This window comes from Triticum dicoccoides, chromosome 6B (genome assembly GCF_002162155.2).
Source record: "Triticum dicoccoides isolate Atlit2015 ecotype Zavitan chromosome 6B, WEW_v2.0, whole genome shotgun sequence".
Taxonomy (NCBI): Eukaryota; Viridiplantae; Streptophyta; class Magnoliopsida; order Poales; family Poaceae; genus Triticum; species Triticum dicoccoides.
Window position 1 is genome coordinate 706,215,140 of NC_041391.1, and position 14,858 is coordinate 706,229,997.

General features: G+C 44.0%; 1 protein-coding gene across 1 annotated transcript; it reads left to right on the top strand.

The window, feature by feature from the left end:
• Positions 1 to 5,816: 5,816 nt before the first annotated feature.
• On the top strand, positions 5,817 to 9,534 carry LOC119324876 (receptor-like protein EIX2). The gene is made up of 2 exons (XM_037598644.1): positions 5,817 to 5,970; positions 6,369 to 9,534. Exon 2 carries the CDS (start codon positions 6,380 to 6,382, stop codon positions 9,311 to 9,313), a length of 2,934 nt encoding a protein of 977 aa, XP_037454541.1. The 5' UTR covers positions 5,817 to 5,970; positions 6,369 to 6,379; the 3' UTR covers positions 9,314 to 9,534.
• The last annotated feature ends 5,324 nt before the right edge of the window (positions 9,535 to 14,858 follow it).

Below are 14,858 nucleotides of genomic sequence, written 5' to 3' on the forward strand. Positions count from 1 at the left end.
GCGATCGAGGAGGAAAAAATAAATGAGGAACCTCAAGTGTGGCTCCAACACTTCATATCATGTTTGTTTCACCCTCTTAGGGTATTTCATCAAACACCTTGTGTGCATAAGAGGAACCAAAAGCAAACCTACACCCCCTTGTGAAGCTTGTGAAGAGAAGTGGCACCAAATGGCTAAGTGAGTGTGCTGAACTGGTATATATAGGGGAGGAGCTTTAGTCGCGGTTGGCCTGGCCAACCGCGACTAAAGGCCTTTGCGCACCTTTAGTCGCGGTTGGCCTGGCCAACCGCGACTAAAGCCCCTCACGTGCACCAGCTGGCCACCGAGCGCCCTGGGCCCAGGCCTTTGGTCGCGGTTCGTCTGCCGAACCGCGACTAAAGACTTCATTAGTCGCGGTTCCTACACTTTCGCGACTAATGGGGCTGGACGGAAGCCTCTTTTTCTACCAGTGTCTATGTCCATGCGTCCAGGCCCGCAATTGTTTTTACCAAGTAGTCACTAAAAAATGTTGACAACTAATAAAGCCCAACACCAGCCTAGCAAAATGCTCAGAATCAAGCTATGCGCGATGATTGGGAGCATAGTACACGTTGTTTAATACACACACCGTGTGCGAGTTCCGCACACGGTATTTTAAAGGCAACTCATGTGCCATAAGTCGTGACAACGCATACGATTGTGTGTGAAGTTTCGATGATTCCTGGAGGAATCAGGTCATTCCTTTGTACAAAAAGGCAGCATAAGGATTAAATTGAATGATGACATAGGTTATTATTTCCAGACACAGAAAGGCCTAAGACAGGGGCCCGATGTCTCCTATCTTGTTCAACATAGCAGCAGATATGTTGGCAATTCTTATCAATAGGGCTAAAGAGGACGGGCAAGTAGGCGGACTCGTACCCCATCTTGTGGACGGTGGGGTATCCATACTACAATACGCTGACAACACTAGCATTTTCATGGAGTACGATCCGGCAAAGGCTAGAAATATGAAACTGGTGCTATTCCTGTTTGAGCAATTGTTGGGATTGAAGATCAATTTTAACAAAAGTTTATTTTATTGTTTTTGGAGAGTCAAAGATGAACATGATGCTTATAGACAATTGTTCGGTTGTGAACTGGGTTCACTACCATTTACTTATTTGGCATACCAATTCATCATCGCAAGCTATCCAATAAGGAGTGGAAGTGTATTGAAGATAAATTTGAAAGAAAGAACTAAGCTGCTGGAAGGGTAAGCTTATTTCTTATGGTGGCCGGCTGGTACTGAGAAACTCAGTACTCACAAGTATGCCTATGTTCCTATTGTCTTTCTTTGAAGTATCTGTAGGGGTACGAAAAAGGTTAGACTTCTATCGATCATGATGTTTCTAGCAATGCGATGAAAAAAGACAAAATACAGGCTCACCAAGTGGGATATTATTTGTAGACCGAAGGGCCAGGGTGGGCTCGAGATTGAGAATTTAGAGGTAAAGAATATATGTCTGCTCAGTAAATGGTTGTACAGGCTTTCGGTTTAGACCGAAGGTACGTGGGTTCAGATTTTGTGTAATAAGTGCCTACAATTTAAGACCTTGGCCCAGGTTACCGCAAGACCGAATGGTTCACCTTTCTGGAAGGGGTTAATGAGAACGAAAGCAGCCTTTTTTATACGACTGAATTCATCATTGGGAATGGTAATTCGATTAGATTTTGAGAGGATACATGGTTAGGGGAAACGCCTTTAGCCACACAATATCCGTATCTTTATAATATTGAACGTCATAAGGATGCTTATTTTGCTACAATATTACAATTTGTTCCTCTAAACATCCAGTTAAGGAGGTCCTTAGTAGGAGACCGATGGGACGCGTGGCTACATCTCATGTGGAGGCTGACAGACATTCATCTCTCTGATGAGCCAGATTCGATTCACTGGAAACTATCTGCGAATGGAATTTTCTCGGTGAAATCTATGTATCTAGACTTAATTGATTCAGGTCCAATTGCGAAATCATTACATATTTGGAAGATTAAAGTACCTTTAAGAATCAAAAATTTCATGTGGTTTGTTCACAAGGAGATGATTCGTCCTAAAGATAACTTGGCAAAGCGAAGATGGGAGGGTAGTAACAGATGGTTGCTTTTGTGATCAGGATGAAACTATTAAACACGCCTTTCTCGATTGTCCTCTTGCCAAACTTTTTTGGTATTCGATTCATGTAGCCTTTAATGTTAACTCTCCAAATAGGATTAACATGTTATTTTGAACGTGGCTAAATGGAGTGGAGCCAAACAGTGTGGGACATATTCAGACAAGATTATGCGCATTACTTTGTGCTATATGGAACTGCAGAAATGATATGATTTTTAACAGACAAACTCATATAAATTTTTTGCAGGTTATTTACAGGGCCACTACATGGATTTGTACATGGTCGTTACTCACTCTTGCGGAAGCCATGAAGGTTTTGGCTATTGGGTGTACCCGGTTGGAGATGGTACCACGGGGTATTTACAACCTGTTTGGATGGCAATCCAATAATAATCTAGGTGTTTAGTCATCTTGACCTATTTTCGCTGGTTGTGTCAACTTTTATTTGATTTTCTTTTCTTTTTAGCTCCATGTGAGTTTGTACCGAACTGCAGACATTTTGGTACTTTTGCTTAATAATATGGTTGCATGCATCGGTCTGATGCATGCAGGCCGGGGATGACCCTCCTTTTCAACAAAAAGTCATTATAAATTTTGCCATAAGTTTAGTATCGGAAAAAAGTTAGCATGACAAGATCAAGACGTGCCTAGCTTAGCTTGTAAACAATACAATGAAGTGGTTGGCAATCGGCCGGCATGGTTTTTGTGAAACTCCCCTTTTAATCAGTTTTGCTGATTGTTGAGCACTGAGAGCCACGATCTCACCGCAGTATTTACTGGCAAAGTGAAGGTTCGGAAGGTCCCAACCCCGTGAATTACACACGGCACCCCCAAAAAAAGAGTGATAGGTTTACTCTTACATCTTCGTGAGCATAAAATAGGCCAAACAATATGAGTGACATGAAACCAAGTATTGTAATGAGTAGTCCAATCATCAGGTAATACATACTGTGTTCTTCTCTCCGAGAGATGGCGGGACATGGGAGCAGATCCAGTGTTCCTCCAAAAAATAAGTCCATGTTGCCTCCAAGTGAGACAAAACTGTTATTCTCAACAAATATTCCGTGTCATGGCACACCACCTTGCAGATTATTATCAGACAGATCCAGATGGGTGAGCTGCTTTAAGCCGCCAAGCTCTGTTGGGAGGAAGCCCCAAAAATTGTTTCGCTGAAGGATTAGGTATTCTAACAGTACAAGATTACCAAAAGAACCTGGAACTTGACCAATGAAATTGTTGGACGACACGTTTAACAGTCTTAGCCCTGATATATTGCCTAGTGAAGCAGGGAGATGACCTTCAAAATTGTCATTATCCAAACAGAGATGTTTAAGATTCAAGAGGGTGTCACCAAAGTTCAATGGCACTGTTTTCCCAAACATATTAGAATATAAGTATAAATATTGGAGAGAATACTGATTGTATTTGTACATGGTTTCTGGGATTCCACCTGATAGCATATTTCCATCAAGGCCTAAGTAAACAAGAGATGGGAAAATTCCCATCTCATCAGGAATGGTCCCCGTCAGCTTATTATCAGTAAGCACAATGTCTTCAAGCCAACTGCTGTTTTTTAGACTATGATTTATAATTATTTTCTGTCTTATTTTTAGGAGAGGCTTCTTGTCCTCCAAACCTTGTACACTATATGAACCGCCCGAGAGGTTCATTATAACACCCATCATATTTTGCCAATCTAGTTATTTATTCCCTTCTAACATGATATTAGCCTAATCGGTCCAAACCATAGCCGCCTGCCACCGCTTTCGCCCTGCGTGCCACCCTTGGAGCGGTCGGCCTCCATGACCGCCGCCGGGGACCGCGCCGTCCGTACTTTATCTCGATCCTTTGATCCGGGCTTTTCTCCATCCTTAGATTCGGTTTTTTCTATCTCTCGCCGGTCGCTTTGATTGGCATTTCTTTTTGTTTTTCCGATCTAAAATCTTTCTTTGCTTATTCATAATTCATTCAAATTATGGCACCTCAGTTGGCATATACTGTGCGTCTCGGATGGCATGTAGGCATATACGGTTGCATATGTATCGCCGCCTGGAGCACATATTTGCTTAATAGAGACAGCGATTGGCTTGCAATATTAACTCTACGCACACTTGCAGCTGGCAACAATATTATGTTAAAACCCCACTTGCAGCCGGCCACTAGAGAACATTTTTACGTGCCTAAAAGATTTTCTAGTATTTTGATTCCAATCTGATCAAGTGGGCTACTATAGTAGAGAACGTAGCTTTTCTAAATGCTTTTCTGGAGTACTATACTAGAGACGTGGTCGCTACTCATCCTGTTGAAGTGTAGAGCAAACATTATTGTCCCAACTCTCAAGAAAAAGAATAAAAGTGTTATTGTCCAGGCCATCCCCATCGGACGTCGTCAGATGGGCTTAATTTTGTCACCATCTGCAACATGTTTACTACTATAAAATGCAATGACGCATCTTGCTGACAATACGTAGAGTATATCATATACAAGTACCACACTAGAGACAACAAGGTCGCTTGACTAATAAGTTGAAGCTGTGATATATAATCGGCATTTGGCAGCACTGTAAAACAACACCTAGCTGATAGACAGAGCAGTCCAGCTTTTTCAAAAAATCATAATATCAAGATGATATTAATTACATTCAGCCTATGCAACTACACAATATTAAAAATTAGTTGAGATATTGAGGACGCACATAGTTAAGATAAAACAGAAAGCGTAAAAACCAAAAAGACTCACACAACTAAACAACTACACCACCACCAATGCCCTGGACAATAGACGAACCACATGCAAGGTTCTCCGAAAGCAACGTCACCAGAAAAGGAACACCGCCCAAGCACCGCTATAGCCCGATCCGGGTGTTGAATGCAGGATCTTGGGGTTTTACCCTGAAGAGCACATTTGTGAAATGTATGCCTTGCAACAAAGGCGCGGAGCGTAAACCCATCATTGACAGGTGCAACCAATGAATGTCAAATGGAGGAGTCCAGCTAATTGAAAGAATCTTTTGCATCGTGCATCCATAGATGCGGACTGTGTCAAGTCTTACTCTTGTGTCAGAAGCTGACAATAATGGTAACAACATACATAGAAAAAAGGAAGACTCCACATTGCTCATTTTTTAAAAGAGAGTTTCCTCCCCGAATTGGTTTACCAGAATCTAGTGTTCGTTACAGGCCCTAGCTAAGATCAACTAACGAAAAGGAAAATAGTATAGACGTCCCATGATCAAGAAGCCGCTCTCTAATGGGACGAAACACCAAAGCCTGCTGGAAGTTTCTTTGCGACTGCTACTATACTCGAGGACGTCCATCTCCTCGGAGTGATCCCTCTCATTTATCCCCTTTTGCGCATTTTGTCGGTGTTTTTTTATCTCTTCTCCCATGTCCCATGTGATTCCGGTTCGTTTGAAGCATCTTTTTTTAGGGATCGTTTAAACACATCTTGTAATAGGGTGCAATGCAAACCTTACATTAGCAAAAAAATAAATAAAAATTTGAGGGGTAAAAAATAAATCGGGCAGGTGGTCGACGTGATGACTGCCTGGCCCATCTGGCCATCTAAAATGCTGGCCCAGTTTGTGGATGACAGGGATGCCGCCGTGGTCTGGCCGCGCTCCGCCTGTCTCTTCTCCCACTCCCACCCACCTCTCTGCCGCCGTCAAACTCCACGCCTCGCTGCCGCGAACTGGGAGAGTTAGGGTGCGCTAGACTAGTGAGCTACGTTCGACCTGCAGGCGGTGTCGCGGTCGCTGGTGGTGGGGATGGACGCGCACCTCCACGACGACCCCGACCGAAGACGCCTCCGTTGACTCCTGCTTCGACGCCAACAAGGTCCCCTCCTACCGTCTCCTTGCAGTTTCTGCTTCTTAGCACGTATTATGAGAGAAATTACGGAGCAGTTTTTTGCATGCCTGTGTGCACCATTTCTGTTCACTCTGAAGAAAATGAAGGTGCGAGTGCTGAAGAACTAACTGGCAATTAATTTCTGTTCACTCTTAAGGAACCATGGAGATTTCTGAAATTTCTTTTAATTTTTTAGACGTGACACAATGGTGTCTGATTGCTTTTTCCCGAGCGTCCAAACTAGTTCACTCCTTTTATCTCCAACGGAGAACTGAAAAATAATCCATGGTCCAAGCTAATGACCGAATCTTGGGTAGAAATTCCAACCCCAGCCTGTCATTGTTGACTGTCCCAATTAACAAATTCTTGCTACAACTTGACTACAGGAAAAGTATGCATGACAAGACGATACTCCTATATTGCAGCTGGGGACTTGTGGTGGAACATGAATAAGAGAGAAGTTGCTCTGTCTCATATCCATCTGCCATTTCTGACCAACATGATTAAGCTTGCAGTCCTCATCCGAGGAACTGCACTGCTCCTTTGCCTATTCATCTTCCAAGCAGCATCCGCTTCCCATGGTCAAGCGACTGCATCAGGAGCCTGCATCAGCGGCGAGCGAGATGCGCTTCTGTCCGTCAAGGCAAGCGTCCTGGATCCTGATGGTCGTCTGTCATCATGGCAGGGCGACGACTGTTGTCGATGGAGGGGAGTCCGTTGCAGCAACAGAACTGGCCATATCATCAAGGTCAGCCTCGGCGGCATCGACATGCACGGCCATCAAAGCAGATGGTTGAGCTTGTCAGCAGGGGAGATGAGCTCTTCTTTGGCTACTTTACAACACCTGAGGTATCTTGATCTGAGCTGGAATTACTTTAACCACACAAGCATGCCTGTGTTCTTGGCTTCTCTCAAGAACCTAAGGTATCTCAACCTCTCAAATGTTGGATTCACTGGAACAATACCTTCCCAACTTGGCAATCTCTCAAAGTTGCAATATCTAGATGTCAGTTTGAATTTTTTATACTCAGTGAACCTTGCATGGTTGCCACGTCTCTCTTCTTTGAGCCATCTCGACATGAGCTTTGTGGATCTTAGTTCTGCCAAGGATTGGCTTCAGACGGTGAACATGCTTCCTTCTCTTAAAGTGCTTCGCTTGAGCTCCTGTCAACTCAATCTTCCGGTATCTGCTAGCATGTCACATTCCAACCTCACACATGTCGAGATACTTGATATGTCTGATAATAAATTTGATACTGATTCACTCGAGCACGCATGGTTTTGGAATCTGACAAGCCTTAAGGAGCTTTACCTCCAATGGTCCGGCTTGGAAGGCGCCATTCCTAGTAATTTGGCAAACATGACGTCCCTTCAAGTCATAGACTTTAGCTGGAACAATCTTGTGGGTCTGATACCAAACAAATTAGAAAATTTGTGTAATTTGACAATAATGAGGTTCAGCGGTATCAATACTGGTTCGAGCATAGCGGAGTTCATGGAGCGATTGCCAAAGTGCACATGGAATACATTGCAAGAATTGTCAGTGCAGGGTGCCAATATGACCGGGAATCTACCCATTTGGATTGGGAACATGACCAGTCTCGCTGTTCTTCAAGCATCTCAAAACATGTTAACTGACCCTCTACCTGTAGAAGTGGGAGCACTCGGTAATTTAAAAATGCTGGACCTCAGCTATAATAAATTCTGTAGTGTGCTCACAGAGGAGCATTTCGCGGGCCTATTGAATTTAGAGCACCTGGACTTGTCTTACAACTCTTTGAGATTAGTTATCAAACAAAAATGGGTTCCTCCATTTAGATTGAAGGTCGCACATTTCGCTTCATGCCAACTGGGCCCTAGTTTTCCAGAGTGGCTTAGATGGCAATCTGACATTGATGTTCTTGTTCTCAGTAATGCAAATCTAGATGATGTTATTCCTGATTGGTTTTGGGTGACATTTTCCCGAGCTTCATTCTTGAAAGCATCAGGAAACAAATTGCATGGCTCATTACCGGGAGATCTACAACACATGTCAGCTGACCACATATATCTTGGGTCCAATAAGTTTACCGGACAAGTTCCACAGTTACCTATAAATATATCAAAACTAAACCTCTCTTCAAACTCTTTCTCTGGGTCATTGCCATCAGAGCTGAATGCTCCACTACTCGGAGAGTTGTTGCTTGCAAATAATCAACTTACAGGCACCATCCCGTCATCTATATGCCAGTTGACTAGACTGAATAGGTTGGACCTATCAGGAAACCATCTTACTGGAGATATTATGCAGTGCTGGAAGAAATCTGATGCAAACTCTACAAATCAATTTGGTTTTGACATGCTAAGCTTATCCCTGAATAACAACAGTCTCACTGGTGAATTCCCTAAATTTCTTCAAAGGTCGTCAAGGTTAATGTTCCTTGATCTTTCTTACAATAGGTTATTTGGAGGATTGCCAGAATGGTTGCCAGAAAAAATGCCGCATCTGAAAATATTAAGAGCGAGATCAAATATGTTCAGCGGTCATATTCCTAAGAATCTCACTTCCCTTGACAGTCTTCATTATTTGGACATAGCATACAACAACATATCAGGAAGCATACCACGGTCTTTGTCAAACCTGAAGGCAATGATGACAGTGGTGTCGGAGGACACAGAGGATTACATTTTTGAAGAGAGCATCCCAGTAAACACGAAGGACCAAAAGCGTGACTATACCTTTGCAATCTACAAGCTACTAGTGATTCTTGACTTGTCAAGTAATAGTTTGACAGGACATGTTCCGGAGGAGATAACTCTACTCATTGGGCTTACCAACCTGAACTTGTCAAATAATGAACTCACAGGAGCAATCCCATACCACATTGGTGATTTAAGGCAGTTGGACTCACTCGATCTATCCCTCAACGAGTTTTCTGGTGCAATACCATCAAGTTTGTCAGCTTTAACTTATCTGAGCTACTTGAACTTGTCATACAACAATCTGTCCGGTGCAATACCATCCGGACAACAGCTACAAGCTCTCGATAGCCAGATGTATATCTACATCGGCAACCCCGGCCTTTGTGGAGATCCTGTCGGCAGGAACTGCTCATCACATAATGCAGAGCAAAGTGGCCTCGGAGATATGAATGATATGCCATCCCTTTACATTGCCATGAGCATTGGATTTGTGGTGGGTCTGTGGACAGTTTTCTGCACCATGTTAATGAAGAGAACCTGGAGGGATGCGTTCTTCCGGTTTATTGATATGATATATGAAATGGTTTATGTGCAAGTGGCTATAAGGTGGGCTCACGTGATGGAGAAAACTCAAGACAGTGCCCCATGAAGTGCCCAATTCTGCAGCAATTAAATTGTTTGTATCTAAATATTATTTGTATGTTTGCACCATATCCCTATTTGTAGCTCTAAATTAGCCTGGACGTATGTACTGTTTTGTATTGTTATTTGTATGTTTGCACCTTATCTCTATTTTTAGCTCTAAATGAGCCTTGGCTGGACGTTTGTACTGTATTGTATTGGTATTTGTTTGTCTATACTTTGACAAACAGGGAGTGTATGTATATTCTGCACTCTTACCTTTTCATGTTGTTCGGTTTGCTTTGTACATTTGCATAGCAAAGAAAAAGGCACCTGTTGGTTAATATGAGAACATATTTGTTTGAATGATCATCTTAGGACGCAAGAGGAAGAAAGCTCTGTTCACCACCAGTGCTTGTAGCCTTATTCATGTAACTCTGAAGCTTTCATTTGAGCTGATGTTTTTCATGATGTCTTTTTATTTGAGCTGATGTTTCATACGCAAACTGTATCGACTCAACCATTCACACCGAGGCTGCGTTGCCAGCAAAGTGAGAAGCTCAAGGCCGACCAGTCCAAGCCCTCGGAGGAGGTTACTCTTTAGCCCTTTGACTTTGAGTGCGACCTTTCGTGGTTACAGGATGCCTAGAAGGTTAAAGTGAAAGAAGAAAATAAGTGTATGTTTTATCATGTCTACAGACTGTTTCATTCAGAAAAATCAGAATTTTCTGCGCCCAGGAACTAAAACCAGTACAGAATAACAAGTGTATGTAGTATAAAATTCACTGGTGTGCATGATAGACATTTAGAACAAAGAAACAAGCGTGAGCAGTCACAAACCGCATCGTATCCCATAGCCAACACTAATGTCCGTAATCTTCAGCTATTAAACTTGTTTCCAGGGGGAAATCTTCGGTTGTAAGCACTCTGTTTCAGCAAAGCACCCTCCATGGCCAACAGACTGCTTGAGTTTCGGTCATTCTGGTGACATTGACATGGCACATGGACATAAATCAGGAACCACCAGACACTCCCAAAGTGTATAGATCAAAAGAACACCAACGCCTCGAATCAGCTCCTTGGGCCTCAGTCCCGAATCAGCTCGACAGAGAGATGCTCTGCTTTTACTAGTCATGCACAAAGCGGATTATGCATCGCCACACCTACATAGTATTAATAAGCCTGATCACAGTAGAGCTCACTAACTTCCCAAGCTTGAAGGGGAGAGGAACTTAGCTTCTGGTATCATTATCACACATCCAAAATAGCTTTTGGTGTATACATGACTTCTCAAACTGATTCTATCAAACACTACAATACGTTCAGTAAAGTCGCAAACACGCACAGAGCATATGAAGAATACATGCTTTAAAGTGCTACCCACGTTTGGAGTTTTTTGTCCTCGACTGTTTCTGTGACAACCATCTGCCCCTAAAGAACCAAACCTCAGTTCCGGCAACGATTCCTTTATTACGCACACGGCTCCAACTGTTCGTTCATCCTCTTCAGCACAGGGGCTGATTTGTTTTGGGTACTGTGTGGAGTCACTTCTTGCCCCCTTCAGCTTGTACTAGTTTCCGAATCTCCTGTTTCCTTCTACAACCTGTTACTTTGCTCTTCCTTCTCCAGTTTATTGATATGATATACGACATAGTTTTTGTGCAAGTGGCTGTTAGGTGGGCTAACATGATGGAGAAAACTGAAGACTGTGTATCATGGAGTGCCCAACTCCTGTGAAAGCGAGTTTGGATCTAAATGCTATTTGTATGTTTGCACCATGCCTCTATTTGTAGCTCTAAAGGGGCCTTGGCTGCACGTCTGCACTGTACTGTATTGATATTTGTGTATGTTTGTACTATAGAAAATGAAGTGTATGTATAGGTTATGTTGGATTATTCAAGCTGAAGAAAAGTGCACAACCCTGTAACGTCACTCTAACTTCTTGGTATTGTTCAGTTTGCTCTGTACTATCTATTCCCAGAGAGTAATAATTCATCAGCATAGCAAAAAAAATGGTTCCTGGTGGCTAATATGCGAACAGACCTTTTTGTAAGATATATATCAAGAGGTAAGACCTGTTAAAACTTAAAAGGCTGTGTTCACCATCAGTGTGTGTAGGCTTGTTCATGTTAATTTGAAGGTGCCATTTGAGCTAACATTTCGTTTGGTTGGGCAAACTGTACCGACTCGACCTTGCTCACCGAGGTGGGTTTGCGAGTGAAGGGGGAGATGCTCACGGCTTACCAGTTCAAGTCCTTCGTGTGTGCCTGTGCCTGCGTCGTTGGTGGTTACATGATGTCCAAGAAGCAGAGGTGAAATTAAGAAGAAAAGAAGTGTTTGTTTTATGTCTGGAGTCCGTTTCATGTCAGAACAAATGGTGATCTTTGCGCCCAGGAAATGAAGGCAATAAGGAATGGTAGTCACAAACTGCATTGTATCGTTGCGTTGTCGACACCAACGCCTGTAATCTTCAGCTGTTAAACATGTTTCAACGGGAAATCTTCAGCTATTGATATTAAAAACAACACTCAAACTTTGTTTTTCCAGGGGAAAACCGAATGAGAAGCAGCAGACATTTGTGGTCTTCAATCTCCTCCAAAAATGCACGAGTTTGCAAAAGAAAATCAACAGAAAAACATATATATGAAACAATGCTGAAAGTGGGCGCTCTCTGTCCCACAAGCAACCAAGCAAAGCAGATATAATGCAAGGGTCTCTGTTTCAGCGAAGCAGATACAAGGATCAACAGGTTGCTTGAGATTAAGTCATTCTGGTGACATTGACATGGCACACGAACATAAATCAACAACCAGCACCTCAAATCAGCTCCTCGGGCCTCAGTCCCAAACCAGCTCAACAGAGAGATGCTCTGCTTTCACTAGTCATCTAGAAAGGGGATTCTGGACACCAACAGGGATTATGTTAGAAGACACCTAGACATTTCACCAAAAAGTTGTAACAACAGACAAGCTTCAATGGTTACCTGCTGATCTCCATCCCAAATACAATTCGTCTCTATTAACAAATTCACATCGATCCAGCCTAGAAATTCAATCCGAATGTAGCTACCTATTACTGGTACAGAAGAATATACATTCGCAAACACGTACGAAATACATGAAGAATTAATACATGCTTTGAAGTGGTGCAAACTTTGATTTTGCGGTCTAGTTCTTAGCCATACCATGCATGTGAGAAAAACAAAATCCATCCCATGGAAGCAACTACCGGCCATATCAAGTGGCTACACAAGCAATATCAAGCAAGCAAATCATTCCTTATCTCCGACAAGACACCAACCATGTTTGGAGGCCTTTGTCCTCGGCTGTTTCCTGGAGCACCAAACCTCTTCAGGACACGGCATTTTGGTCTTCAGTCTCATGCGTACCCACACAGTTAGAACATCCAAGAAAGCAAGAGCCTGTAAAAGAAAACGAACTGAAAAATGTGAGGGCAGCTTCATATGGTAGTGAAACAGTGCTGAAAGCAGGCGCTCCCTGTTTCACAAGCAAACATGTAACAGCAGATATATGATATAAGGGTCTCTGTTTCAGCAAAGCACCCCCCAGGATAAGCAGAGTGACTCGAGGTTCTGTCAGTCTGGTGACATTGACATGGCACCTGGACAAAAATCAAGAATCACCACGTGCTCCCAATGTGTATAGGTCGAACGAACACCAACGCCTCGAAGCAGCTCCTCGGGGATCAGTCCCAAATCAGTTCAGCAGAGAGATGCTCTGCTTTAAGAATGCCAGATGCTCTGCTTTCACTCGTCCCAAACGAGCATCAGGACTTTGCCAGTGTATACAGCAACTCACTTGTCCCCAGATGCTACCAAAATTTCGACAACAGTGAATTGATGCTATTGTGCGAACCAGACTTGCCCGCATCAAAAACATTGTAAGTGCTGTTCTACCAAGCTGTATTATCTGAATGCAGCCTACTAATTAAGGTTTCTTCACACTTCACACAATGTAAATGAGTTTGTTATTTTTCATACATTGGCCCAGAATTTCAAACAAAACAAAAAGACACGCTCACCAGGTGCTGAATCTATCTATTACTGCACATACACGCGCGCAGTAATCAATCATCTGAAATGATGGAGCACGTCTTCTATGGGAAAGCAAAGGTATGTGGAGCGGTCCATAGATGAGGTCTAGCTCTGCACATTGAGGATACTTAAACTCTTCCAGTAATATTGGAGGGGAAAATATATTATTACAATTCGGGTCTTGTCCTGCCAGAAAATTTATGTTAGGGGCGGAAATCCAGAAGAGATGGATACTAAAATAGTACTCCCTCCGTTCCGATTTACTCGTCGTGGTTTTAGTTCAAATTTGAACTAAAACCACGACGAGTAAAATCAGAACGGAGGGAGTATGAGTTTCGGATAATATTGGGAGCGAAGCACAAGTTCAGTGTACAGTTGGGTAGCTCTATCTGTGATTGGAGTTAAGATTGATGATAATTTAGCACGCCTCTTGATAGACATAATTTCATTTCTGTTTCACTGATTTATTCTGATATACTCTGATTCAGTTCTGAAACATTCTTAAGGAAAATCGTGTGACGATCCATTCATTTCAGGTTAAAGATGCAAAATCTTACAGCCTTGTGTACGCAGAGATCTTAAGCCAAGGACAGAAGCCATTCACCTAACCAAATCTCAAGACTCACCTTCGCTGTCTCGAAACAGGCTTAGAAAACACCCGATACAGCCAACGTAAGTGCTGGGGCGGAAGCAGCACAATCACGCCGAAAAGAAAAGGGAGAAAATACAAAAGAATTAAATGCCAACAACGGCGGATCAACAAAAATGAAGAGGCCTCGTGACCGCTGCGCCCACTGGAGATCTCCCACCAAGCTCCTAGACTCCGAAGAGCCGGTACCAATCAACACCTCCAAGAAGGGATGCGATGATGACGTCGCTACTGCCAAGGGTTTCCCCCGGTACACGACGAGGATAAAGGAAGGGTAGCACCCGAGCCCTCAAGTCCGGCGGCACCCTCAAACGCCACTGCGTCGGTGTCGGACAGGTCGACAGGAATTTCTCCCGATTCCAACCATCACCCCGCGCGCTCCGGAGCACTCCACCATACCACCCACCACCCTGCGCAAGCATGGTCATGAAGCCACCCCCACCCACGTTGTCTCACCACGGCGCCGAGAAGTGGGTCCTGCACCACGAAGAAGAAGAGCCGGGACTAGGGGCAGTAGCACCGCCGGCATGCTGGAAGGTCTGACCTCCAACTTCAACGACGGTAGCCGACCGGACGGAACAGTAGGAGCAAACCAGGCCCGGCTAGGCCCTGAAATGCCCGTAAAGCTCCCGCCGTCGCGCTGCAGAAAGCATGTCATCGGCGTCGCCGCCCCCCATCCGAGCCGCCCTTCCGCTTCACCGTACAGGATGCAGGGAGGCCGCACTGGCACGCCGCCGGCCACCCCGCCGCCAATCAGTAGCGCCACCACCACGCCGGCCACCGGCAACCGCCACCAGGTCGCCGGACCGCAGCCAACCCCCTGCCCCGGGAAGGAGATCCCGCCGCCGCCGACACCACCTGGGCCAAATC